This window comes from Hypomesus transpacificus, chromosome 17 (assembly GCF_021917145.1).
Source record: "Hypomesus transpacificus isolate Combined female chromosome 17, fHypTra1, whole genome shotgun sequence".
Lineage (NCBI taxonomy): Eukaryota > Metazoa > Chordata > Actinopteri > Osmeriformes > Osmeridae > Hypomesus > Hypomesus transpacificus.
In genome coordinates, this window is record NC_061076.1 from 1,796,995 (window position 1) to 1,824,341 (window position 27,347).

Consider the following 27,347-nt stretch of genomic DNA (forward strand, 5'->3'; position numbering starts at 1 on the left):
CGCCTTCCCGCGAGGGGGGGGGGGGGGCTCTCATGGAAGCCGTGCATCTGATGGCACAACACCGGTAGTTCACGCAAAATCTTCAGTCTGTTCAATCAAAAGTACCAACCCTAGGGTATACAAATACATATACGTTGTGCACTAAAAGGCCACACTTACAAGGTTGAAAGAGACATTTTTAATATTAATTCAAGTTTTATACAGGAACTAAAGTCCCACATTAAAAAGGGCTTAATGGTACATCATCTCAACGTATCTTCATGATTGACACTTTCAAATTTTAGTAGGTTCCTGCTCTTTTACAATATCTTCTGTGTTTCATTAGACTGAGATCAAGTCTTGTCCTGGACTCCAGGATTATACCTAATCTTTGCTATTTAAAAAAAACATACCTTTTAGTATAGACCTCAACTGGAGATTTGAGATTGTTTTTTTGAACACAAAAGAATATCATTTTAGGGGGGGAAAATAAGCGTATTACTCAAATAGATGTACAAACAAGACAAGGACTCAAATGAAAACAGACAAACTCCAGTGCAAAGATAAAAAACCCACCACCAGAGTGGAAAACTGAATACCTTCACACCATAACTACAAATTATACCAATTGTAAATCTTGCGTGTTTTCCACTACACTTTACATTACAATCTGCCATTAACAGGTTATTCTTTTTTATTATTGGAGACCTATTTCATGCACATGTTCTATAGATAAGCTATTAACATACAAACACAAACCCCTGCTGTTGCAACAAATACAACCATCCAAAAGTAAATTTTAAATGCTAAATCAATATTAATACTCAATAGAAAAACTAACATTTGCAGTCAGCAACAGGGATTTCTAAAAATGAAATGCACACGCACCACAAAACCTCCATCCCCCCAAAAATAATCAAACAACTACATTTGCATAAGGCCAATCACCCGCCCCCCTTTCCTCACCCCACCAAAAAAATATTGAAATTAAATAAGAGATCCGATTCTCATCTTCAGCCTAACAAATAATCCTTTTTTTTTTTCTTCTTTTTTTACAGACAGTGGTGTGTAACAAATCAGTAAGAAATCTTTGATAAAGGATATTGAGAGCTGATTTAAACGTGCGTGAGCTTAGCTGAGGAGAAATGTGGCAACAGGTTTTAAAACGTTTCCCTCTGTGACAAGGGAGGAAACGTCGTTTTTCCTGCAGAAAATGAAGATCTCACAAGTATATCTGCATGTAACACCACTAGTCAGTAAATATGCCCACCAAAGCACCACCTTCTTGGATTTCACCCTTTCCCAAATCCCGCCCCCCCCCCTTCTTGGTTGCCTCCCCTTCCCTCACTGTACGGCCTGCTCATTGGCTGTGCTGCCAGAGTCCTGAGGCTTCATGACGTCAGGGAGCTCAGGGGGGCTGGAAAAAGGCTCAACTCTCAGCTGCTCAAAAGCATCATCTAAGAGAGGATGAGGGTTGTGGCAGTTAGAAACGAAAAAAAAGCCATGTTGGTATAAAGAGTCCATGTACAGTATGAAAACCAAAAGGCTACTGACTAATGTCATCAAGAGATATATTCAAAAATAAGTGTCACAGACAACGTGCAGTCACACAACATCTTAAAATCACAATGGGTGCATGTAAAGTAGGGCGTCCCTATCGGTTACTCACCACTGAGGCGGAAAGCTAGTCCAACTGTGGCTGGGGCCTGAGGTCTGGCTGTCTGGTTTGTAAATCCACAGTCTCCAAGAGTCTTGCTATCCTCAAGCAACATGTCATCCTGAATACAGAGACATAAAGAGGGGAAGTAAAGTTTCTCACAGATATTGAATTTGGGAATGATACAGATTAAGACCCTGTTTTAGTCATCAAATCAAGCTTACAAAACTAAATGTAAGACAGAATCTGTTTTACAACTGATTTGAATCAGTTTTATTACACAAATACGTAAAATTATTAAACAGCTAGCGGCATACACAGTGATCGGTCCTATATAAATTTACCTTATAAAGTCTTTGTTCCTCCGGTGCCTTCTTTAAGATACCCTCAACAATGCGCTTCAGTTCATAGACAGTGGTGGACTCTTTTGCGTCAGTGAAGATGGTCGTCTTGTGACGCCTGATCATCAGAAACACATCCTATAAGGACAGAAGTCAAGACATTTAGGAGTTTGCTAAAGAAAGCACTGCTCTTATATACAGTTTACTGTGACATGTTTTATTGTGAAAAAGTCCATCTATTTTAAAAGCGATCAAGCCCTTGTGCTGTGAACCAAGTAAGTGGATGTGGGTGCTAGATTCAACAGCTACAAGATCCTCAATGCATAGCTTTCTGAGTTATGTGGTACTCAGTTATAGTTGTATATAATAATAGCAACTTGTATGAAGTTTACACAGATGTATGGAACCCATTATATGAAATTAGCCCTTCTTTCTAACGTGCATGTGGAACGCTCTTCGTTTTACGCCCAAGCTAGATCATTCAATTCAACACTTGGTAGTAGAATTTAACTGCTATTAAATGAACAGATCTCCAAGCTGTGTCAGTAAGGTGGGCTCTAGAAGCTTTGAGCGCTAACTGGTGAAAACAATTTAGGCTAGCTAGCCAGCCAACCAACAACAAATAGCTAACTCAGCTCCATATCACCAGCTAGCTAGTACGTTAAGTACGGTCAAGTCCATTTCTAGCTGGGTGGTGGACCACCTTGTTTATCTGAATCGGTCAGGTCAAGTTTTTATGTGATTTTAAATGAGCTGACTATCCTCTTACTTGTACTAGCGACATTATTCAGACTAAGACATTTAATATGACAGTGGCAAGAAAGTCACTGTCTGTTTTGGAAGCCGCATTTGTTGCTAGCATCGGTTAGCAAGAAAGCCAACTTGCTAGTTGGACCATAACAAACATACGTTCATCTGGTTCGTCGGGACTGACACTTGATGTAGCATTAACGCTAGCAAGATTAGCCTAGCCTAGCCAGCTAGCTAGCTAACGATTTAGAGGCGAAACAAAGAGATTTGGCTTCCCCCACTCACAGATCGAAATATAAGTTCTTACATGCAAGTATATATTTAGTCTCGGTAGCAAATACATTCATGAGAGCCTTGATGACCAAATCAGCTATAAAATAGATCATTTATAGCAAGCTAACATTAGCTAGCCATAGTCCACTCACCATTTCTCTCGCGCTTGGTTGCACCTACACCTCCGCTATCCCACGCTGCACAGCGACAATCACAACAGCTGTCTGAATGCGGAAAGTGTGCCGGCAGGGAGCAGGCAAACTACCTTTTTTGCAAATAACTTATACCCTCCGTCAAAATAAATTTCATGTACTCGTCAAAATACATTTCATGTACTCATTAAGTGTTCTGAATTAAAAGCTAGATTTGGAACAGAGAAAGTGTTAAACCAATAATTATTTATTGATTTAATTTCATTTTTGTTCGCGCCACTCACGTAACGCGTAAGCAATTAATGAAAATGTTTTTGTTGGAAACTGGGCTTTCACCATAGTTTCACCATATAATCTCCCCCTTCTGCTCATGCAATGCAACTGAGGCAGGTGCAGGTACAATATTTAATCGTGTGACAATTCCTTAAAGTCACTAACACTACCCTTACCTGTCACTTTCTTGACAAGATCAAAACTAAGCATGAATCCTGCATAACCAGGTTTGATCATGGGGGTGAAGTTGAAACATTCGACAAAAGTCTGCGTTTCAGTTTCAAACAAACAAAAAACATTCACTGTTGAACGATGAAGGCCACCCGCATGAGAGTGTTACTTTCAGATATTTCCTTTTCACATTCCTTTGCAGCAACACCTGCAACATTTTCAGTTTGTCAGTCATTTTGTCTGCACAATAGAATGATTCAATACATAGCATAAAAGACACACACACAAAAAAAAGCCCCAGTATGTGTTGAGGCTTCGGTTCCACTCAAGACAAAAACAAAGGTTGATCTTTTCGAGGGTGTGCAATAGCACCTGAAAGCATCACATTACCCGAAAACTGCTTATGTCATGTGTTCTTAACTCACCATGTACATCAGTGTCTTGTTTTTGATTAAACTGGATTACAAAGATGCTCTCTCGGATCTCTGCAACACAGAACTGTAGAGGAGCAGAATAAACAGCATTCCTTAGAGCCCTCTATAAACAAAACACATTGTGTTCATTTTATTGGAGTGCATGACTGTATGAGGTAAATAAACCCTTTGACCTACAGGCACTTGTCTGGGAACAGTGTTGGGTTGCAGCCTCTTACGGCGCAGGAGGGAAAAAGGCCTCTCCTTTGTTGTGGAGTGCTCTTGAAAGCACAGACTGAAAACCTTGGCAGGCAAGAAAACATCCCAGTTGCGTGCATGTTCCTTCAAAAGATCAGTCACCATCCTGTTGAAGTACAGGATGAGTCAGTCTTCAGAGTATGAAAACTACTAGATACTTTTACCAGTAAATAAAAAAAATCTTGTGTGTTGTTAATGTTAAATCACTGACCTGTCTATCACATCCTGCATGTCCAGATCCAGTATCCCAGTTTGCTGATGAAAGACTACAAGAGGCTCCCAAAGTCCTTTTAGTTGTTTTTTCAATGCGTCATTGATCTGAAAACATTTACGTCAAATTATTTAAACTCTCAACGTCTTGAAGAACGTAAAGCACACTAAATATGTAGTGAGTCTCACAGACATCCAGCACCCTGTAAAGATACAGGTACAATCACAGACTAAACCATCTATGAAAACTGTATACATCCCCAAAAATTCATTTACTAAAACTTTCTTTGTTTGTAGGATCTTTCAAACCTATATTACAAATAAAAGTTATATTATGTATGAGATTTGATTTGTCTCACTTTTTTAATAAACTTCCGGCTCAGACGAGATAGTATTTTATATGGGAAACCAAAGTGGGAGATGATGTCAACGATATGGTTTGCAACCTCCACTGAGGTGTTTACTCTGAGGGGGAACGCTTCCAACCATTTGGAGTAGTAGTCAGTCACAGTCAGAATATACTTGCTTCCATTAAGTGTCGTGGGCATTGGTCCTCTAATATCCAAACCCAGCCATTCCCAAGGACCCTTGACCTGAGTAGAAATGATTTACATAATAAAACAAAATAAAAATATATCAAAGACAGGACACAGAAATTTATCAATTAACTAAACAGTGAGTTGACTGCCAAGGATTAAAAGCTTTGTGATACATGCAGGATCGATATGGACTCCTTACCTCTATTACGTGCTTGAGAAGAAGGTCATTTTGGAGTTCTTTGTTTTCAGTCTCCACCTGTAGATGAGGGTGAGGGTCTGATCAGGATGACAGAGAAACCAACGAGCCATTAGAGGTATACCGAACTACTCACGTGAGAAGAGTTTACACCTGCCCATCGAATACTCTGCAAAAAAAAAATATGAGCGATATGACAAAATATCTGTATCTTTAGTTCTCTCAGCTTCGGCAATTTTCTTTACTATGAACTTTTCAGCAACCATGGAACAAACATTTGCATTAAATAAATGAAATTAACCGAAACATAAACTCAAGCATCTTACATGTGGCAGACAGTAGTCCCCGTGGAAAAAACCTGGAAAAGACTCAATCGTTTGGATTGAATCGTCCATCAAAGTTACCCAGGTGCCACCCTCATCAGAGTATCTGACACACAATGAAATAATTACATTTTATAGGTTAAATATTTATTCAGCTTGTTCTAAACAACTGCTTGGACCAGCCACGTTTTTATTCTCACTCTCATTAAACACCAGGAACTAATACAAACAGCACACATTTCTCCTGTATTCATTAACTTGCCTTTTTGGTCTCTTCGATTTAGCTGATTTGGCAGGACTTGACTGTGTTGGTATTTCAACAATGGAACTCTGCAGTTATAATAAAAGTTAAGGGCAGATAATAATCACTCGTTTGTGTTGTATTTGTGAGAGGAGTAGGCATTACATACGATTTGACACCAAGGCACTAAATTTGCTTTATGACTACATATTCTTAATTCAAAGTTATTGCTTACCACTGCTTGTTTGCTTTTTTGTCTGAGAACCACCTGGAATTACAGATAAAGACTTTTTAACCTAGGAAATTACAAATGTGCTTTGGTCAGAAGGCAGAACGGGACATTCAACAAGTGGCAGGCTTTTGTCACTCTCTGACATCTAAATACAACGATCAATATTCATCGCTGTGTTGAACTAACGTGTTGTTCTGAAGAGCACCTTTTTCTTTTGCATGCTGCTTGAAAAGTTGAAAATGGTTGGAACTGCGTTCGCTCGGAGTCGTGCTCGTATATCTCCACCTATAATGTATTTCGGCTCAAAATGATCGAGGCACAAGACCGAAAATGGAGAAGGAGTCCAACCCTTCCACCTCAAATTCGCAAGCCATTTCTTCAGCCGTTTAGGATCTTTGAGTGGGAATCTGTAAAGACAAGAATAAAAAACATATATTGCCATAACATGGCATCAAAATATTTGGCTTTGTAGATTTCCTTCGCCTCTTGTGTTGCTTGATGCTTTTCGACGTGCTGGCATACTGTACATACATGATAAATGCAAGCGATAGGCTAGCCTGTATGTGTTCGGCACGTCCGTGTCAACGTACGACTAGAAACTCTTACCTTACAAATTTCATGCCGGCTTTTGTGCGATTTTCACAATTGTATGCAGAACATTTAACTTTACCCATTTTAGCTAGCTTATTTTAGCCTGCGCTAGCTAGCATAAATGATCTCGCAAATGTATTTGGAATTTGTCTAGGTTAGAACAGATCGTTTCAGGTGTGTCATATTTACAAGCAGATTCAATATACGAGCTGGCTACTGTATCTATACAAGTTAAGTTGTTCTAAATAGTTTAAACAAACTGACAAGACAACCTCGAGTCTTCGGATGTTATGGTGTACAAAGATCTAAAATTTGCATGTGGGATTTTGTTGACTGCACTTGCGCCCCACTTGACTCGGGCTGGAACAACAGACTTTAGTGACTAAAGACAGACTCTACTTGCCGATACTTCATTTCGTACAATGCACTACTTATATATATATATATATATATATATATATATATATATATATATATATATTATTTTTTTTAACAATGTTGCATTGTTCATCAATTTAAAATGGAAGCACGGTATTTAGTTTAATCGGTGGTTTCTTAAGAATTGGTGATAGCGTACCCACCAATAATTGTCTCGTTGTAGTTGAACTCTAATGGGTTATGTGGGTTTCTTTTTTGAAGCAGGTGAGGCCTCTAATTTGTTGTCTTTGGATGAGTTACAGGTGGGAAAACCTCTACCCACAGAGGTTGTAGTGTGGTTAACATGTTGAGAGATAGTCTCAGATAAACTACAACTTACAGTGGTCCTAAGGGTGTTAACACTATGGTTATAGATGATGTCTGGGACAAGCTTCCTGTGCTCCTGGTAACTTGCCAATGTTGCTACTTAATTTGCTGAATAGGTAACAGAGATGATTTAATATTAAGACAGCAGCACATGCTTACATTTATTAAACAAATAAGTTCTCTGTGTGAAATTGAACCAACGAGACAAATGTTGATTAAAAAAAAAATTCAAAGCAACTTCAACTGCTCTTCTTTTTCCATTCAACCCTCCACTCGTCCCAGTCCAGTAGGTTTCGACTCATTTGCCATCCAGCTTCTTCCAAGCCTGTAAAATGTCATGAAACAGCAAAGATTTTGTATAATTTTTACTGTCTTGTAAATTGTCCATTTGTCTCGCACATGAACCATTTTCATAACCATGCATTCTGGGATGTATATTTAACTTACTGGTCTAATTAGCAAGACAACTACACAATAACATTTCTGAGTTGTTTTTGTATTTCAGGTTGCCAATGTATGCCATGCTGAATATTTGTACTTAATGTAGAGCTTACCTTTAAGGAATGGCTGGAATATTTGGTCCATTAGCTTGTCACTCTCATAGACAAGATCCCAATGGTCTAGTGGTAAAAAATAATTTTGGGAGAGGAAGTGTTTGACATGCCAAGCTACTGTATTGGAAATGTACCATGTACATGTCCTGATGTGATGAATGGATAAATCAGAATAGGGCACACCTTTACCTTTTTTTTCCCCATGTGAAATTGAGAGTTGCTTGAGAGCCCCCTCTAGTGGTGCTACAGGGCGTAACACAGTGCTGATACACAGTGCTTGGCACATGGCCCAGATCTCATCACACACTGATGCCTCTGGTCCCAAACAAACACACACACAGCCTGTGTGTGAAATAAAACGGTGTAAATGAACTACATATACTATTAATATTGTTTTAAACATATAGGACATGAAAAGTTATACATACCATGTTTGACTCCTATGAGAAAAGGTCTATTACTGTTTTTCATTGCCGCTTGTAGGTCCTCGTAGCTAAACAAAGGGAATAACTTATATAATTGTTGACAAATAATACACACACACAACAATGCAACACAATTTACCTGCTTACAAATTCCCCAAGTCTCACTCCAAGTCTGACGGGAGCAGTGCCTCTGAACTCTGTAAAACAGACCATTGTACTCCATTGAATAAATGATTGTAGATCATTTACTAACACTATATGTCATCCCGGATTAGAAAGACAGCCATACCTAGGAACACAGGTTCTCTGCGGTTAGCCTCTTGTGGACTTAAGACCCGTCCATCACTCAGGTACTGTCGGAGCAAAATGTTCAGTCGAGCTTCGTTGAGGGTTTCCATGACCACCGAGCGTACAGCTTTGTAATTGGCAAACAAGTGTAGGATTGTGAAAACGGAGAAGAGGATGAACGTCACCCTAAGGAGCAGAGACGGGAAATACTTTCAACCATTTAACCCCAGATGTCAATTACATCAATCAATTACATCAATTACAAATCAATTACATTTTACATTTAGCATACGCTCTTATCCAGAGCGATTTACAGTAAATACAGGAACATTCCCCCCGAGTCAAGTAGGGTGAAGTGCCTTGCCCAAGGACACAACATCATTTGGCACGGCGGGGAATCGATCTGGCAACCTTCGTATTACTAGCCCGACTCCCTCACCACTCAGCCATCTGACTCCCTCCCACATTTTGAAGCCATCTTTGTGTAAAGATGTCCATCAAAAACAACAACTATGAATTAGCTTTATTTTGTAGCTTTATCAAGCACTGGGGTTGAAATGCGCGTAATGCACTGACCCTAAACATAATGTAACTAATTTAGGACTTACGGTGGATTATCAGTGACCAGAGGAATTAGACCCAGACTGATGAGCAGCCCAGCCAGATTCACCAAAGTCTCCTGCACAGAAGACAAGCATGTTAGTAAAGAGAAAGCCATGGTTATGTTAACTGTATATCAACAAGAGAAAGATATTTATAACGTGCCTGACTCCCATCTTTGGCAGAGATGTCGGCCATGTTGTCTCTGCGAGCTTGGTGCATGGTCAGAGCTGCTCTGGTGGCCCCTCCTGCCACCCCCACTACGGACTGAAAGTGTCAAGAGAAAGAAAACACAAGTCATAATCAACGGAGCGTTGTCATGTGTCTTCCTGGTACTTAAAGAGTGATATAGCCCTTCTATAGCTCTGGGAAAAATATTACGAGACCACTTCACCTTTTTTCTTTCATTAAAAAAAAAAAGTTGAGAAGGACCATTTTGAGAGAGGAACAGAAGGGTAGAATTTGCATTGGCCTCAATTTTATCCTTCTGTTCCTCACTCAGAATTGTGCTACTCGACTTTTTTTTTTCCATGGAAGAAAGAGGTGCAGTGGGCTCTTATTTTTTGTCCCCACAGCTGTATTATCATAGAAACAAACACACCTTGAACACTCCTGCAGTGCACACAATTACAGTGAAGCAAGTAGGGAAAATGGGAGCCAGAATTTCCATGAACATGGCAATGTCATTGAGAACATCGGCAAAAAGTCTGGTGGAGAAAACAAGTAGCATCTTAAATATCCAGAAACACTTATTAAATCAATCTGCCCTTTATATGTTCTGTGCTTGCCAACACTACCTCCATTTTTTGGCTTCAGAGTCCAGTTTGTTCCTAGAAATACAAATGTGATATTGACATTTTACTAAAATATGACATGCAAAAGATAACAGTAATGTTATCTTTGATATAGATACAATAGATATTTGATATAGATTTGGTATAGATACTATAACACCCACCCTTTATGCCAAGCAAAGAGTATTCTTCCTAACATCCCAGTGCCATCTAGAGTCAAATAAGAAGTTTAAAAAATTTTTACATACTATTTTTTTTGTGTGGAAAATTGGTAATTTTTACATTTTCAAGACACTCACCTCGAAGTAACCAGGTAATTGTTGCAGCAGCTACCGTTGCTTCTTGGTTTCCAACACCAACTCCTCTTAAGGAAGCTTGAGTTGCAAGTGTACCAGAAAGAGAACTTGCAAATGCCTGTGATGTTTGCATTTGTGTGTTTGAGAGATGGGAAGGAGATATGGGGGTTTATTGAAAGGTATTAGCCTGGTAAGAACATGGGGAGTTGCACAAGTGTGAAGTATATCTTTAAAATAAACTTGTATTTGACATGATTTACCTGCAGGGTGTCCCAGAATTGATACTGTAGGTAATCCTGACTAACACTGTCTGGATAGCCCTGAGGCAGGAAGACACTCTGCAAAACCAAAATAATGGGATCATAACAAATTATCTATTTGAGCTATATTTAGCGATAAAATATAGCTGCTATGGACCTTAAACATGCATTAATTCAACGCTAATAGCTTGATGGTCTTTCTCACTTTGAAAACGCCTGTTAATGAATTGCCTAGAGTCCCCTCTGTCCCTTTTCCGTCTATTTTCCTCTCCAACGCTCCACCATTCAACTCATAGTTCCAGGACTCAAGAGACGCATATTTTTCAGTTGCCAGAAGTATAGTTTTCTCCCTCTCCATTATGTCCACATCTATAAACTGTCCGTTGATTGTTTCAGCAAATGTTGAATGGATGTTATATTCGCGGTTTGCTTGGGTATTCTCTCAATCTGAGCAGCATTTCCGTGTTTATATTAGCCACGTCAGCTGTGCTTTGCTATTGGTTGAGAAATATTTGACTTTTATAAGCCTGGGCAGCCCGATACTAACGTTTGCGGTACTCGTCGATTGAGAAATCCACCCACCTCAGCTCCCCTGGTGTGTAAAACAGAGTTGCAATATGCAAGCGCGCGCGAAACAGAGAGAGACAGTGAGAGACAACTGTATTCGAGTATTTGCCTGTTTATCTCTCTTTTGCTATCTCTCTAACTGTCCCTTCGAGTATTTCACAAAACTGTTTGTAAAATTAGCATGCTGATGTGTTTTAGCTTTGGCACAGTTTCTGCCACTTGCATTTGTGTTAACTTGCACTGAGTGAAACTGACTCGGTGTGTGGCGTCACGGCATAAGAATGTTGTCAGGTAGTTACTGCCTACACCTGGCCTGAAAGACACATTCATTATCTACGGTTCAAGGAAAGAAGTTGGTGGCGGAAGCCTTGATCCAGAAAGTTCACATTAACTAAAGGTCTTGAGCAATAATGATTACAAAGAAAAGAAGCGTGACACGTTAAAGGGAAGGAGGAATATTTTACAATTGTATTAATGGCATACAAACACAAGGATATTTCTTCAGTTATGGAGTCAGATGAAGCATGGTTACAGAAATAGACAACAAACAAGCACACATTCTTTGTTAAGTGATTATGATGTTGGGAATGCATATTGAAACTATCCTAAAATCAAGTCTGCTCACTGGCAAGCCAGGACAGGATTCAGGGGTCGGAAAACCCCTGGAATGTTGCACTGTTAAAGGGACGGGAGCCATGAAGAGGCTCTCATATCGTAACCCTGTGATTGATGTTAAGACAGAGTGAGGCGCAGACAAGGTGCGGGAGCTGCGGAGATAGGGGGGGAGAGGGGGAGGATTATCGCGTAATGGGAGTGTGCGGTAGTAGGGCGTGGAACTTACACACATAAAATAGTTTCGCTAGTCGCTCCTCCGTCATTCACCAACTCTCAGTGGACAGAATCAAAGGACAACACAGATAAAGCCATTAAGCAACTTTCTTGAGGAAAACATTATAATGGAATCTGCTGGGAGAAAAAGAGAAACAGTCTTTGGATAAATAGTACTAAACTTGAACCACAGTATTCATATCTTAAGAAGGAAGCCACTGTGACTATAAAACAAATCACATCTCAGAGAAAGATTATGGGTATGTACAACTCCATACATCAGCCATGTGAATAGAGCTGCTTATGTACTCACACCTGTAACATAAGGTTTGATTAGAGGGTGGACTGAGGCATTCACCTGATCCTTTTGTAAATCAAGTCTGGACATGCACAGTGTTAGTAAAATACCTTTGACTGTGTCATCAGTTTATTTTCTGTGCCATATGGTGCTCAATCCTAATGTGTTACAGAGTTGATCGGTATTCAGACAGTCCCATTTCGTGTTTTGGAATGAGCAAGCATTCAAAACTTCTAACATGTCTAATAAGCCTAATGATCAAACCCTTGATTGTAAAAAAATAAATAAAAAGTGACTGCTGGGAAGCAAAACAATGACAAGCCTAAGGGGCTAAAATAAGGAAACCACGGTTACCAGACTGGAACTAAGGAGTAGTTGTCATACCACATTTTTCTTTTGTTTCTTTAATTATTTGTGTCAGGTTGCTTAATATCCTTTCACCATTTAATTTGTGTTCTAGGCCAACAATAAAAGAGTTAACAAAAATCACAGTATTATCACTTAGGCAGTGAAATCATACCAGTTATTCAGGCTCTCAGTAAACAAGAAAGCAAACAATGCATACCACATCACTACATGTCCGAGGGGAAATCCCTGTGCCCTAAATAAGACAGGCCCGTATCGCTGAATATCACCCACTTGTACTGTTGTAAAAATCTCCCTCTCTGGGCCTTTCAACTATCTTCCCTCAGAAAAGGATCTTAAAGAAATGGAGGAAATTGCTCTGAAAACTAAACTTCAGACCTCAGACAAGACAGATGCTTCTTCTGACAGCACCTGCATTGAAATGATCCCCTGCAGAGACCAGGCTTCCTCCACCAGAGACAAGGACCACAGGATACTAGCCATCGCCAGTATCATTTGTGGATTGTCCTGCATTGGCATCGTGGCGCTGATCAACTCAGTCAAGGTATTTCTTTGTGCCCTCCTTTTTCTAAAACACCAATCAGCACAATTATCCACTGTCACCCAACACACCATATAAAAGCACAGGTTGCACGTTTTCAGTCGTGTCGGTCCATTTGAATCATGATCTCCTTCTTGCCAGGCTGAGACAACAAGAACTACCGATGGAAACACAGACACAGCTCGGCACTATTCCCATCGGGCAAAGAAGCTTGCGGTCATTTCTATTTTGTTGTGGGTTCTTCTTTTGGCGCTCACCCCTGCACTTCTGGCACTTGTATCATTTTTGCTGACTCTAATAGACTGAGCGTATCTTGACAAAACAAAAACAAGCTGAAACAATGCATTTGTTTCGGTTAAATTGTTACCAACTTTATTACATAATTTATTTCATAATGTAACTAAATGTGCTTTATTTTTGATAATTGCATTGCATGTTGTTTTTTTAGAAAAGGAACTACTGTAACAGAAATGTCTACTTACAAAGATTTTTGTAGAAATCTGTGTCGGCCTCATTAATATACACACATTCGTTTGTTCTTACTCTGGCTGCAACAAGAAATACAACCAATGTATACCACATAATGAATGATCATGGCAAACCTTAAGGTAAAAAAGAACACTTTCATGCATTACAAATAGGTAAGGCAAGCAAACGTCTCTGGAAATACAATACATCACACACTTAGAAAACCACGAATGACATATACAAAGCCAAAAAATGATTTAAAAAAACAATTATGAAAGACAAACTAAAGTGATGACACAATGGGTGAATGACCCATTAGAGAATGGACGGCTTTCTTCAATTATTATTTATACAATCAAAAACACACAGCTAAAGATATTAATGCTGAAAAAGCTGTCATCTTAAAGCACGAAAAAGCAGCAACTGACTTTACAGGGTCAATGGAGTAAACGCATGTCCCTCAAGTTGACTGAAGATTCAGTGTAGCTTAGCTATTGAGCTCATTGATTATAGAAAGTCGACATCCACAAGCTGTGCTTTAGTTGAAAAGGAACTTGTACTGATGTATAACCCCCATGCATCCGTCTCGATAATGAGACATGAATGTGTACCGGTGCATGTGCCGTATTATATATTACCTAAACCGACAATACTTGCATTAGCGCATTGGCCCAGTGGCTTGTGCACCATCGTTTATACTAACAGTCTCATCAGCCCAGTACTCCTCCCCTCCATAATCCATTTCAAATGCTACAGTACACAGGGCAATAATGCAATTCTTAAATTATCCATTTAATAACAATAATCAACTAAAATGGCACTGATTGTAAACAAGCTCACAATGACAGTGAACAAGATGGAAGTGCAGCTTGATGTTGGTTGAAGAGCACCTGTTTAAGAACATGTGAACGTGCCACTGTTAGCCTCGACCTCTTCCTGATACTTGTCGATTGTCAAGATGTTTCCTGGTTGAGAGCTAACCAGTAGTCCAGTTCGTCAAGCTTAGAGCAAAGTAGTGAGTCAAAGTCTTGCAAACTGAGGGGTTGATCATCTTTAGAGTTGGGGACATTTCCTCGTCGTGGTCTAGCAACTGTAGAAGTCATTCCAACTTTCCCCGCACCTACGAGGGACTTCCTGGGCTTTCTGGCCACTCCCACCTCTGGGAACTCTACAAAACGTTTCATACGCTTCTGACCAATCAGGGACTGAGAACCATTCCGACGATTTAGTGGCAACTCAAAAATGGTCTCCAACCGGCTAATATTTAAAAAAAAACATAAGAGAGAAATGACAGACAGTTGGACAAACGTGAGTACGATGATTGTTAAGTACATTTAAAATATGCAAGGAGGAGCAATAACACTTTAAAAAAACGAATAGTCTTACCCCTCAGGGGGCTTGGTGAAGTTTTGGTTGGTGTAGATCTCCTCTAAACTGAACTCCTTCTTTTTCAGTCTGTAACGAGATCCAACGATAACAATAAACAGCAATAGATACAGAAGGTCCCAACAGGGGCGTACAGAGGTGGACCACTTCCCCCGTCAGTCGCTCCTGTGAAACACGTACCTCACAGGCCTGGGTAAGCCCATGGGCGTTAGGTTCTTCTGGGGTTTGGGTAACGTTTTGCGAATTCGAATGGATGACACCTTCCCCCGTTCTTCATATTTGCAGATCCCCATCTGTTATGGGTAATCAATAAGTTACGATTCATTATCGTCCAACAAGAACACCACAGGTGTTGATTTTGATGATTACATAAAACAAAACTATTCGACAAATTCCTCTCACTTGATAATCATTTTTTCTTGCCAAATCATCTCTTTCTTGTTTAGTTATCATAAGGTCTGCAGATACCTTGACTTCGGAATCAGACAAAGCTTTCTCCTCCCTCATCCTCATTGATTCAAACTCTTGACTGGAGCAGCTTGTGTCCTCCCCGTCATCATAATCACTTTGCAACCTTGTCTCACTCTCACCCTCCAAGGGAATCTGTGACAAGGCACTGGGAGAAAAGGAAGAATTCATGAATTCTCCGTTTGTTCAATAAAAATCACTCAACATCATTGTAGAATCGCACACAAATCAAAATGCTATCCAGTTTCTTACTTGCAAAGGGAGGAAACTGAAGTTGAAGATGTGGACCTCGAGAGGGTGGTTAGATTTGAACCAGGAAACTGGTGCCACACAGAGGAGCATGAAGGCGAAGAGCTGGTGAAAACACTAGGGGGGAGAGAGGAAGCAACAACACTGCAACCGTTACCGCTGGCGTCTGGAAACCTTTTATCAATTTTCTTTGAGAGGAAGGCCAGGGGGCTCGACAGAAAACGAGAGGCCTGGGCTGAGAGGGAGATGGATGGGGAGAGAGGTACACTGGGAGACAGGAGGTGAACCTTGCTGCCATAGGGACTGCATCTTCTTGTGGGATACACCTCCTTTCGCAAACACAAAGGGGCGATCTCCCGCTCCACTTCCACACTGCAGACAGTGTGTCTACGGGCACGCCTGGAGGATCTGAGAGGATGCGGGGCATGGGGAGACTGGTGTCGGTGTAAGGAGAGTGTCCAGCCTCGGTGTGGCGACAGCGAGGAAGCGTTCCGGGGAGAGGCGTGGTGGAGGAGGGAGAGGATCTCTGGACAGGAGTGTCTACGTAGCAAACGCCTGGTCAGGACACCAGGATCTGAAGAAGATGCTCCTACTCTGACCGCATCCAACTGGTCACCTGACACTCCATGCATCTTCTCGCCCTTTTTCTCCACCTCTTCTTCTTTAACCTTGCTCGTGGACAAAACCCTACGTCTTCTCTTTTGGTTATAAGCTTTCTTGGCTTATTCCTGTGCTCCCTCACATGGTGTCTTAGATCAGCAGCAGCTTTGCCATGTTGTTCACTACCCTCTTCCTCTTTTTCATGCTGCTTCACGTCAACTGTCACATTCCGGCTGTGTAAAGGCACTGCCTCTTCCATGCTTTCCTTACTGCTATTTCTTGCATCATCAATGAACCTTTTCACTGCGTGCTTATTCAATTTGACTGCCAGTTGAGGACAAGCACCGCAAGGTAAAAACGGTGTCCGCTCCTCATCACCTGTCGATGGGACAGTCAGCATGGCTGTGCAACATTTCCTTCGATTACGAGAGGGCTTCATTTCATCCGTTGGTAAATTTCTGTTCTTAGGATATACATTTTCTAGTGTTGTGGACGTTTCTGATTGTCCCTTGATATCCTGGCCAAAGCCTCCAGAATTTGGGTCATTCAGTGTAGGTTTCATCGTCGGTGTAGTGTTCAGCTCCATAGAGCCAGACTCACTGTGACTGCAACAAGTGTTCTTTTGTTGCTTTAACCTTTTGGTGCTTGAAAAGCAATCCTGCTCCTTGCTGATCATATTCCTTTTACCCTTTGAGTTACTCCGAGTCAAACTGTCAGTGCTTTTCATAACTGTGGGATACTCTAGACTAGTTGTACTTGTTGTTGCTTTTGCTGGGAGAGACGCATTTAGCTTCACATTACCCTTTCGTCCAGATCTTTTGTCTTTTTTTATCACAGCTGTGATTGTCTCAGGAAGTTCCTGAATTACCACATCCACGGTAGTACAATTTGCAGTTTTGGGAGTCAACTTTTGATACTGAGATTTGGCACTTTGTTTCCTTAACATCCTTGGCCTGACAGATTCTAAACGCTCTTTGTGGTCTGAGGATGCCAGAGTGCAACTTTCAACCCCAGCTAACCCTTCCCTCTCCAACTGCCCTTCGCATTCCTCTCCTCTCACAAGCTTCATTCTTTTCTCAACATTTCTCTCAACATCTGTCAATGCAGTGACTTTCAACTTCCTTTCCCTCTTTGTGCTTCCTACTTCATGCTTTCTCTCACCCTCCTCTAGCTGCTTTGGAAGTAACTTGAAAGAGTCACCCATATCCAGGGCAGTGCCTTTTCCATTATCTGTCGACGTTTTCTCGGGGCTCTTTTTGACAGAGATGTGTGACTGTGTGACACAAACCAACACGTCGTGGTTTCCATGAAACTCAGTATGTCTTTTCCCCCTGTCATCCGGGGAACACATGGAGTCAGGGGGGGTGTAATACACAGAGGACAAGACGGAACTATCAGTGTCTTTAGAATCATTCATTGTTGACTGCGAGTCACATTTCAAAGCAAACTGTTTGCCACCGATTTCAGGCGATCTGCTGGCAGAGTGCAGCTCTGCAGCAACAGCAGAGTTACAAGGCATATCAGATGACGCAATCTTAGAAGAGCCGCTTTTGGTCGTAGATTTCTGACCGACATGTCGTTTTCTCCTCGACGGTTTCCGCTGAGCGCCTGTCAGACCCACCTGCTCCACCGTTTGAATATTTGGCTTCAGCTTAGATTCACATGAGGCACTTGTGTCGTCAGAGGGTTGCGAGGACAGAGAAGGAGAGCTTAATTCTGTTGATTCAGGGCCTGAATTGATGCTACTTTGGAGTAATCGACTGCGTTTACAAGGAACAGAATCATTGTTGTTCGTTTCCTTTTCAGTCATCGAGTCATTCTGTTCATTTGATGCAAGTATGCTCCGTCTCCTCTCAAAGGCACATTTATCTTCCCCTAGAAGGTGGCGGCTTCGTAAGTCTAAACCTAATTTTCGAACCACAGGGTGTTTCTGGTCGGCAGGGTTTTTTTGAACAACGGGGCGTTTCTGGACGGCAATCCGTGTACCCCTTCGTCCTCTTGACCTTTGGAAGTGCTTACCTTGAGCTTCTAGTCCACCTTGGTTAGAGTCCAGAGATTTACAGGATCCAGCCTTCTCATCCAGGTTCTGGTTCCGGAGTAGTCCTGTCTCTGTGTCCGCTATACTGCATTCTTTCTCGTCCAGCTTCTCCAAAGGACCGTTTAAGTTTACAGTTTCATAGTGTTTACTGTTTACGATTTGGTCAGTATCCAGATGCTCTGAGAAGTCCATATTTAGAGTTGACTGCAGAATGTTTGTGGGTTTGAAGAGTTTGACCGGACTCATGACAATCTCTGTGAAACTGGCCATCTTGGATTTGAACGACTGAAACAATGGGCCTATCACCCATCCTTTCACTGGGGATGGACTCTTAGGGATAGGATCCATATCTCGCTCTTCCTCCCCATCTGATTGGATGGCATCAGGGTCCAACGCAACCTCTCCTGCTTTACATGTATCTGCATTTTGTGTACAGCAGGAAGGAACAGCTCTGTTCATTCTGCCTTCCTGATCCTCGTTCCTGCAGTAGAGATGAAGCCAGACAACAACAAAAACACAAGAACAGAATTCCTTAAATTCCAAGAAAGTATTATCACTACAGTTTGAGAATGTGATTATGTACATCAGTATTTATTTCTCCAAACACTTCACCTGCACCATGGTTATCATGTGTATTGATACTGAGTAAGCCTAACTCTACATTCTCTTAAATCCCTACCTTCAACTACGGAGAACATGGTATGGAAAGACAGAGCACCCTTTCCCCCATTGTCAACTGTTGATATTGTTCACTCAATGTCTGCCTCTCCATTTTGTTTCATCTACATTTTCCTCCATCCGTTAGAACAATCAGGCACCAACCTATTGTACTTCTCTCTTTGTTTAACTTTAATTTCTTGTTTAGGCCAGGGACCAAGAGAGTAGCTTCCATCAAATAACAAATTCAAAGCATGCATATACTCTAATGACAGTGATAATAATACAGTTTGGCTGGCATACTTACTTAGTTTCATGCTCTGGCACAAGGCTGAAGTCTGACGTGCTCTGTAAACACAATTCTCACAATTATTTGACGAGCACACAACTGCCGCAACCAATATCAATAGTCAACATTGAGAAGCTAAAATCCTAGAAATGTAAGCAAGGATAAGCCATTGAAAGGGAATAAAACAGTGAGTGGCATTTTATCATACAGCGCAGGCTTCAGTAGGTCACAGGCAGACACTCATAACAGCCGCCTGTGTCCGATGCAACAGACCGTGAAGGAGGATTATGACTTCCCCCAATTAACCCCAACACTACAACACTGTCTAGGTCACCATAGTCTTCATAAACATGCAGTAATACGGTCATGTTGAGAGGGGGTGGGGGGGTATTATAAGCCTAAATGAATACAATCTTAAGGAGGGAGAGGGGCTAGGGGGTGGTTACCTTTTGGAGGTTTTGTTGTTTATGAGTCTTATCAGCTTTCATCAACTTTACCGACAGGGATTGGGATACCTGCATCTGTGGATCACAGAGGAGTAAACATTACCCTGTTCAAGCCAGTTTAAGCATGACTGCTTTTTTGCATAATGCATAATGTACCATGCTGGTCTCTCTCTCTCTCTTAGAGGGGGAGACTTGTCGCCTATGAGGACTCGGAGCTGCTGTTCCACGGTTCATTCCTTCTGGTTCCTTTGTCTTTGCCGGTTTCTCATTGACCTCTTGAATACATCCACTTCTGTTTGCAGATTTTCCATCATGATTGCGGCTATTAAAACATTTGATTATCAAAATGGATTCCTCAAGACACAGAATATTAGCAAAGGTGAATAAATACAAAGCACAAGCATTTGTAAAGGGTAAAAATTAAATACGGTCCAAGGAATTCAATACCTGGTGTATTGAGAGAGGTGGTTTGTTTGGGTGTCACTGTGAAGGAGTCGACTGCTACTGGGAAGAGTTGGAGGAATCGTAGGATCTCCCTCCATTGGACAGACTCAACTTTACTGTACCAAGGCTAACACTCAGTCTGTATTTCTCTGCAACAAAACAAACGCATGGTCATGGTAAGTACAAACAACACCATAACTCAACAACAAACGTGTGTCTCAACGAAAGACAATAGCCTACATATTAGCTAGCTTGCTGGCTGGATTCCATAATGCAAAAGGCTACCTGTAGGTCCATAAAACTAAAAGATCAGTAGGAACCGGGTTAAGCCGTTACAAGTGGCATAGTGTGCTTTGCTTTCGTTTTGTTCCATATCACCTTCACACAATTTCAAACACATCCATTTTTTGTCGTCATGGGGATGCATTAACAAATCAAAGCTGTCGTTTCAAAGAAAGTGTTCGCAAAAATGTTTGGCTTGTTATGAAATGCAACAATCAACAAGCTGCCTTGCCCGCTCGATTACATTGCAATGGCAGGGGTGAAACGAGCACAGCGGCGTGTAAATCGGTTTGAGGAACGATGATGCCGTTTGTGTGGTGCAGGGGCAAGAAGTTTCCGTGCGCGGTCTTTTAGCCTCTATGCCGATACTGTAAAGCTTACAATGTCGCATGTTTCTCGTGCTCGTTAAGTCATACTAGTGGTTATATTAAGTCTGTTGCAAAAAAACCCATCTAAATTGCTACATATATGAGAACTCTACTATGCTATACTACTGTCACCTACTAGACGTACTACGCAGTAATTAACGTTAGCTACTAGAAAGCTAGGCTAACTTACTAGAGTACCATGAGACATCCCGGCTACGTATTTATCTCTACTTCAAAACAACATATACTCCCAACTCGCTGATTACAGCAACAGCAAGTCTTTTTTAAATATTAAAAACGGAAACTCACCATACTTATCAGGTTGTTATGAAGAAGCAGCATGTAGATTGCTAGCAGTAGCACGTACACCGAACTTGTATTGTAAATATACGCCGGACGGCGCCCTGCCATTTCGTTGGATATCCGTTCTTGAAATCGAAACAATTAACATATTGATTAGCCAATCAGGGCTAAGTTTCATGACTAGAGACCCTGTGGTCCTGAAATCTAACCAATGGATGCGCAAAACAACTACACAGACCCGTGCTCAGTACGGTCGACCAATGAAAATTCGGGCAACATGCAAACTTTGCGTAGAGATGTTTTGTGTTTATGGGTCCTTCGAGGATAGCCACATTGCGATAGTAGTGGGAAATGTTCGCCCTTTATGAAGTCTCTCCATCCGTCGTGCGTATTTAAATTAAAACGTGCGAAACCCCTGTGGCTTTTAACTCAAATGTTGAGTTAGGTCTAGGTTGAATACATCATTGACCCTTGGTTTTTTGGTAGGTGTTCATCCTGCATGTGAGTCATACTCATAAACATTTAAGTAGAAGGGCTAAAATTAGTAGTACAATTTAGTACATTCACATTCATAGATTTAACACTTTGCAGCCACACCCAACCCACCCCTGCCACACAAAACACACACAGCTTAATCATGCTGAAATCAGTCTTATCATTTTTAGATTTATAATTTGTTTATTTAAAAAAACAAGAGTGGTAGAGTGTGCAGTGAAGGACCAGCGCACTTCATCTATTCAAAGGTAATGGAGGGTAAACCACGTGTATGGTATAAGCATGTCAGAACATGTCAACAGTTCATGTATAAAGCTCAAAGTCGAGTCTCTTTGAATTATAGAACTGAGAACCTCCATCATCCACCTTCCTGCAGTAAACACCATCTTTGAAGTAGCCGTCATCCACCCAGTCCTGAATAAGAGACCAAAAACATGGAGGTGGTCACACAACCAGATATACAGAGTTAAGACTGGCAAGCTAAACATACTTTAACGTCGATTACATTGCATCGTTGGAATACTTTCTTTGCCATTAGTACACCAAGTTAGATAAACAGTCATACCTGCATCTGTTGGCTGGTGAAGGGGCCATAGAGTTCAGAATTGTCCTTGTTTTCCCATTTGTACTGCCACATCACTTCATCACTCACTGGCAAGAAAAGATTATTTGCAATTTCAATTAAACCAGTCTTTTCATTATATCACAGGAACACTGTACATCCTCACATCTATGTTAGATTTCTACTCACTTTTCTCATCTTCCTCCTCTTTGTCCTGTGTTCTGCTACTGCGCTTCTCGTCAATTTTGTCTGCAAACATATCGAGCTCATCTTCCTCCTCGCTCCCCTCAAGAGTAGCCCTCTTCTGTGACTTCTTGTTCATCCCCTTCAGTATGTAGGCTAGTTTTTCATAGGTCTGCTGGTATATTTCAAACATGCCACTCCCGACCAGTCTGTCTGCGAGGGCAGTGAGTCTGTCAAGCTTCTCTGCATCCCTGTTGGCCACTTCTAATTTGTCATCGATCTCCCTGAGCTTCCCCTTCTTGCGGACGCCTAGACCTCCGAGTCGACGGAGTCCCGCGGCAACGGTTTCCCCCGGTAACAGCATTCCCAGCAGAGCCTCTGTGAGCTGGTACTGCGTGAAGGACGCCAGTGGGTCCTCGGCGGGCTCCTTCTCTCCTTCCTCCTCTTCGTCAGTGTTCGCCTGCTGCTCTTCTCGCTGTTTTTCCTCTTCGGCTTCATCTTCATCCCCGACTCTACGCCTCCTCTTGGCTGAAAGGCCTTTCTTCTTTCGCTTAAAAGGCTGTTCTTTGATTTTTACCTACGAAAGCAGAAAAACGCACGAATCACCGATTTGTATTTTCACATTTCTAAAGCGTTGAGGGGAAATGACTATGAAATCTACTCACCCAATCAATGTTGTCGAGCCAGTTGTCCCTAACATCCTCGTCTTTTTTGATGAAGTAGTTTCCCTCAGAGTCAAAGTACCCTTCCTCCATCTCTTCATCCAAGTTGAAGGGAGTAATGGGAACCCCCTCATCACAATCGATTGTTGCAGACTCCTGACCTGAGGCCAAAGTAAAACATTTTGATATGACATAATCAAGAACTTTAATATGTGCTTTTTTGAAGGCTAAAGGTGTGTTGGTGCATATATTATTCAGTCAGGAAGATAAGATGTACAGTTGAGGTCACATGGGTAATATATACCTTCTACATCATCACTGGCTAGTATGTTGTATTTGCTGGTCTTCTCACTATCCTCTTCGTCATCCTCTTCATCACTGTCCAGGGAGTGTTTACCCTTGAACCTGGAGCCAGGCCCACTAACATCCTCACAGATCTGTCAAGATTTCATTGAAAGATAAGTGCATATTAACTAACTATATCCAAGTAAAAACTTTTTTTGTCTGTTTTGGGATTTCCATTCAGTCATTTCATCTCAGGCAACAACATATTTAGTTATTCAAACAATCTCATTCTGATCAAAGATACATTTGGAAAAAGGCTTGATAAATATCGTGACACACTGTTATTGAGGGACCACAAAATGATGGAAAAATATGTTTACAAGGCAACACCTTTTTCTTTGGGAGTTCATCAGCTACAGCAAGCTCGCCCCCCTCGTCATCCTCGAACGTAACTTTCCTTTTCGACATTCTGTTAAAGATAAATACGCTCCTCTTTAGTTCTATATATCTATATAACACGCACACACACACTAAAAAATTTTGATACACAAAAAATAACGTGATACGAGATTGGAATTTTCACAGAAACATATAATTGGTTTTGTTTGTAGATAAACAAGAACAGCGTGGAAAGCTAACTAGCTCTAGCTACGTCTTGCTGCATTCATAGCACGACAGGTAACATGTATAGTAACGAAAGTACACAAAGTCCGCCGTGCATGTTAATACAAGTATTATGAACTTAAATATGCACATACATGTTGTTCACAGCAAACAGCCAATTAACCAAGATTACCTAACTAACTAGACGGAAAGATATTTGTCTGACGCATAATCTTCAACGGGCGCCATACATCTGTGAGTGTTTCGGTCAGATCCGGGAAGTGATGTAACGACTAAGAGCATATTCAAAAACTCCAACGTTCTAAAACGTTTCTAACTGCGTGTGCAACAACACATATTGTGTCATGTAATAGTCTACTTTAATGAAAATGTTGTTGCGTTTTAGTTGAGGTATTATTTTGCACCGTGCCTGGCACTGTAGTTGAGATGCAGCATTTGTGCCGGGTAAATAGTTACAGACCGTTAATTGACAGACCACCGAAAAACGTGTACTTTTGAGGATTTTCAGCAGGACTTTTTGGAGGTCCCTTGCGCTATCTGTAGGCCTGCATTTCTTTGCATATCATCTGCCAATGAGTACAATGTTCAGCAAAATCATTGAATCAACGAAACCCTCGTAACACAATAGTTGAAAGGAAACTAAATCTTCAAAGTAATTATGCTCTGCCTATTCGGCTAGGTAGATATGGGGCGTAGCGGATGTAGCGGTGTGTGTGTGTGTGTGAGTGTGTGTGTATTTTAACCTCACAGTCTATGGTTTTAACTCTTAACTTCACTTGGAAAACAAATCTGTCAAAAACATTGACGGAATATGATTAAAATACTTGGAACAAACAAGAAAAACCCAAATTGTAAGTAAATGCTCAAATGTTTTGTTAGAGAATGGGGAAGGTAAATAGACAAACTCAAGTGACAGGTGTACTGTGGGAATGTGAGTAGATTTGGGTCTGAATGAGTTTTGTCCATCAACACAGAGTGGACTCATGCATACAGGATGGAGAATATAGAGTGACAAGGTTTTGTTACCAGGAAGTGGGTCAAGTTATTTATATTTCAACACTCGTCCTCTAGTACCCATGGGAAGACCAGTGTTCGTAACCTGAAACTTTATGTTTAAACATTGTCTTATGTTCCAGACGAGCGCAAACCACTGTGCTCCCAAGATTGAAAAGGAATCATATGAATTATTACCTAATGGCAGAAATGATCAAATCTACATCTTGTCGTGGATGCAGCAGGATATTGTAAGTCGTGCAACATTTGTACACAGGTAAGCTTGGATAGCAGACTGCTTACAGTTTAGGATGGATCCTTTCCAGAACAGCTTGCAGTGACTGAGTGACAGCTCAGCCCTTTGAATAAGCTTATAGCAGAAAGAGGGATCTACGAGAGGATAAGACAGACTCTTGTCATCATCATGTTCTACGGATTGTGAATCAAGAGCCTTGTTCTTTGTATATATCCACTAATCAAAGGAGTATAATGAGACTTAATGATGTGCAACTGTATCGTGTCTGTGTGTGTCTCAAAATTGTTCACTCTTGTGTTACATGTTCTATATTTTATTGTGTATTAATACGTACTGCTGTGTCTTAAGATGCAATATTACCTGTTATGGGGTCATAAGTGTTACCTTCCGTGACAATTGTTTTTGTAGCTGGAATTGTGATGAAGATCCACAAGAAGATTTTAACTCATTACCTATCCTGCACCTCACCTGTTGATAAAGAAGGATATCTCTACAAAAAGGTAATGCCAAATATAACAATGATTTTATAAAAGTGATGCACAATGTCAAGCAACTGAAATCTTGAATTCTGACCCAGCACCATCAGGCTTGAGACATGTCCCTTCAAATAATATTTGTGTCTTTGACTTTCTCCTTAGCTAAGGATTAACTATCTATCACTATATCTGTCCTGATTTATTCGAATAACGGTCATAATATTAATATCATAATGGACGGCATTCAAAACAATATTCTGATACTTCTGTCTCTTTCACAGAACCGTTTAGTATTCTCCCTTTACACTGTTTTTCCACAGAAAGAGAGGAATGCTTCTTACCAGAGACGCTGGTTTGTCCTGAAGGCTAATCTGCTGTTCTACCAGAAGAGGCCAGCAGACCGACATCTGTTGGGGGTGATTTTCCTTGAGGGCTGTGCAGTCCGACACTTTGAGTCTGATGGACAGTTTGCCTTCTCCCTGGTGTTCAGAGGGCCCGGCCTGAAGACCTACAGGCTAGCAGCAGAAGACCCTCAGGGTCAGGAGAGCTGGGTCAAAGCCCTGATGTCAGTCAGTCACTGCTACCTGTCACTGCTGGTGAGGGACCTGGGGAAGCAGTACGAAGGTGAGTCATGTCTGTTTGTATGCGCTGTGCTGGACATTTGATCATAGGTGTGCTTGTGTTTATGCCTCATGAAGTAGTTGCTTCTCATACACCCCTATTACTGTCGCCAAGCAGAAGCCAAACGAGAAACAGAACCCGGAGATTCACACCAGCGCCCTACTGTGAGTGGTCTGGGCACGAAGGGTCCTAACCAATCCAGGGTCACCCTCAACTCAGGCTCATCCTTCCCCATGCAGGGGGCGGGGCCACTGGTGAGGGAGGGGAGGAGCTTCAGTGCCACTCAGATGTTGCAAGGACACAAGATGCCTGCTAAAGGGCCCAGTAAGAGATCCCCAAAGCTTTGGCCAAAGAGAAATGCACATGTCACGCCTCTAAATGGGCCAGCTCCAGCCTACGGAGAATGGCCTATGATTGGCCTGGATTCTCTGGAAGAGTTCAGCACGCTCCATGACTACTACGGCCAAGAGGTTAGGCAGCTGAGGGAAGACTGGAGGAGGAGGAGGCAAGAGGAGAAGGGCCAGATTGAGGACGATCTCTTTGGTCTGGGATGAAAAGAGACATCCGTTTGAAACGTTTCAATCATACAAGTCCAGTTCTTGCATTGATATATGTGCTTTGTACAGTACATTTGCACTAAGTCTTTTAGTATATGTTAACTTATTTTTAATGTTAAATTATATTAAGGAATGTGAAAGATGTGAAAAATAAAACATGTATTGAATGGGTTTGTGTTAAGTGATTTACAACTTCCCATCATCAGCTCCACAAACAAACACCATTGACACTGTTACCTCTTTATTTGTATCTTGCTGGACAGTGAACACTTAATATACTGTTTGACTATTATACGTAACAAAAACCATTTCAAACATTTCCCAAATGATCAGAGGCCCACACACACCAAGTCATCCCCCCCTTCCCCCGCTGTAGATTTAGAAAGCAACCGTTCAACAGTGAGCTCACAAAAAAATGTAGATTTATGAGGTCCACTAGTGTAAGCTATACTAGTGAGTTGTGAGAAGAAAAAGA

The 27,347-nt window shown here is 41.3% G+C and overlaps 5 protein-coding genes and 1 long non-coding RNA gene across 13 annotated transcripts; 2 read left to right on the top strand and 4 right to left on the bottom strand.

The window, feature by feature from the left end:
- Window positions 1-158: 158 nt before the first annotated feature.
- Window positions 159-3,290, bottom strand: elob (elongin B). The gene is made up of 4 exons (XM_047037758.1): window positions 3,153-3,290; window positions 1,981-2,115; window positions 1,649-1,757; window positions 159-1,436 (listed from the first exon to the last, which is right to left on the bottom strand). Exons 1-4 carry the CDS (start codon window positions 3,153-3,155, stop codon window positions 1,324-1,326), a joined length of 360 nt encoding a protein of 119 aa, XP_046893714.1. The 5' UTR covers window positions 3,156-3,290; the 3' UTR covers window positions 159-1,323.
- An 88-nt stretch (window positions 3,291-3,378) lies between these two features.
- Window positions 3,379-6,938, bottom strand: zgc:153292 (uncharacterized protein LOC100003014 homolog). Its single transcript, XM_047037729.1, has 12 exons — window positions 6,615-6,938; window positions 6,214-6,415; window positions 6,012-6,044; window positions 5,798-5,865; window positions 5,539-5,641; window positions 5,349-5,381; window positions 5,216-5,272; window positions 4,837-5,070; window positions 4,479-4,585; window positions 4,208-4,373; window positions 4,022-4,094; window positions 3,379-3,804 (listed from the first exon to the last, which is right to left on the bottom strand). Exons 1-12 carry the CDS (start codon window positions 6,680-6,682, stop codon window positions 3,725-3,727), a joined length of 1,224 nt encoding a protein of 407 aa, XP_046893685.1. The 5' UTR covers window positions 6,683-6,938; the 3' UTR covers window positions 3,379-3,724.
- A 518-nt stretch (window positions 6,939-7,456) lies between these two features.
- On the bottom strand, window positions 7,457-11,044 carry rusf1 (RUS family member 1). Its single transcript, XM_047037720.1, has 14 exons — window positions 10,766-11,044; window positions 10,561-10,638; window positions 10,304-10,418; window positions 10,169-10,214; window positions 10,008-10,040; window positions 9,812-9,917; window positions 9,376-9,477; window positions 9,219-9,289; window positions 8,612-8,796; window positions 8,462-8,519; window positions 8,326-8,390; window positions 8,087-8,239; window positions 7,898-7,963; window positions 7,457-7,668 (listed from the first exon to the last, which is right to left on the bottom strand). Exons 1-14 carry the CDS (start codon window positions 10,916-10,918, stop codon window positions 7,583-7,585), a joined length of 1,317 nt encoding a protein of 438 aa, XP_046893676.1. The 5' UTR covers window positions 10,919-11,044; the 3' UTR covers window positions 7,457-7,582.
- A 786-nt stretch (window positions 11,045-11,830) lies between these two features.
- On the top strand, window positions 11,831-13,663 carry LOC124479174. The gene is made up of 3 exons (XR_006957367.1): window positions 11,831-12,215; window positions 12,946-13,163; window positions 13,302-13,663. It is a non-coding gene; the product is annotated as an uncharacterized LOC124479174 (long non-coding RNA).
- Window positions 13,664-14,558: 895 nt separating this feature from the next.
- cd2bp2 (CD2 (cytoplasmic tail) binding protein 2) lies at window positions 14,559-25,349 on the bottom strand. 5 transcript variants are annotated; one of them, XM_047037708.1, is made up of 12 exons: window positions 25,266-25,349; window positions 23,736-23,814; window positions 23,365-23,497; window positions 23,064-23,221; window positions 22,405-22,975; window positions 22,219-22,304; window positions 21,165-22,067; window positions 20,209-20,354; window positions 19,918-20,083; window positions 19,762-19,836; window positions 19,334-19,374; window positions 17,312-18,850 (listed from the first exon to the last, which is right to left on the bottom strand). In XM_047037708.1, exons 2-7 carry the CDS (start codon window positions 23,811-23,813, stop codon window positions 21,957-21,959), a joined length of 1,137 nt encoding a protein of 378 aa, XP_046893664.1. In that variant the 5' UTR covers window position 23,814; window positions 25,266-25,349; the 3' UTR covers window positions 17,312-18,850; window positions 19,334-19,374; window positions 19,762-19,836; window positions 19,918-20,083; window positions 20,209-20,354; window positions 21,165-21,956. The 5 variants fall into 5 exon arrangements, with proteins under 5 accessions (XP_046893661.1, XP_046893660.1, XP_046893664.1 ...); XM_047037707.1 differs by lacking the exon at window positions 25,266-25,349 and adding an exon at window positions 24,142-24,234; XM_047037706.1 differs by lacking the exon at window positions 25,266-25,349 and adding an exon at window positions 24,104-24,196.
- pheta2 (PH domain containing endocytic trafficking adaptor 2) lies at window positions 20,296-27,037 on the top strand. 4 transcript variants are annotated; one of them, XM_047037750.1, is made up of 5 exons: window positions 20,296-20,381; window positions 25,106-25,239; window positions 25,627-25,718; window positions 26,015-26,318; window positions 26,433-27,037. In XM_047037750.1, the coding sequence occupies exons 3-5, from the start codon at window positions 25,638-25,640 to the stop codon at window positions 26,867-26,869; spliced, it is 822 nt and encodes a 273-aa protein (XP_046893706.1). In that variant the 5' UTR covers window positions 20,296-20,381; window positions 25,106-25,239; window positions 25,627-25,637; the 3' UTR covers window positions 26,870-27,037. The 4 variants fall into 4 exon arrangements, with proteins under 4 accessions (XP_046893706.1, XP_046893707.1, XP_046893708.1 ...); XM_047037751.1 differs by lacking the exon at window positions 20,296-20,381 and adding an exon at window positions 24,342-24,820; XM_047037752.1 differs by lacking the exon at window positions 20,296-20,381 and having other exon boundaries at window positions 24,342-25,213.
- The last annotated feature ends 310 nt before the right edge of the window (window positions 27,038-27,347 follow it).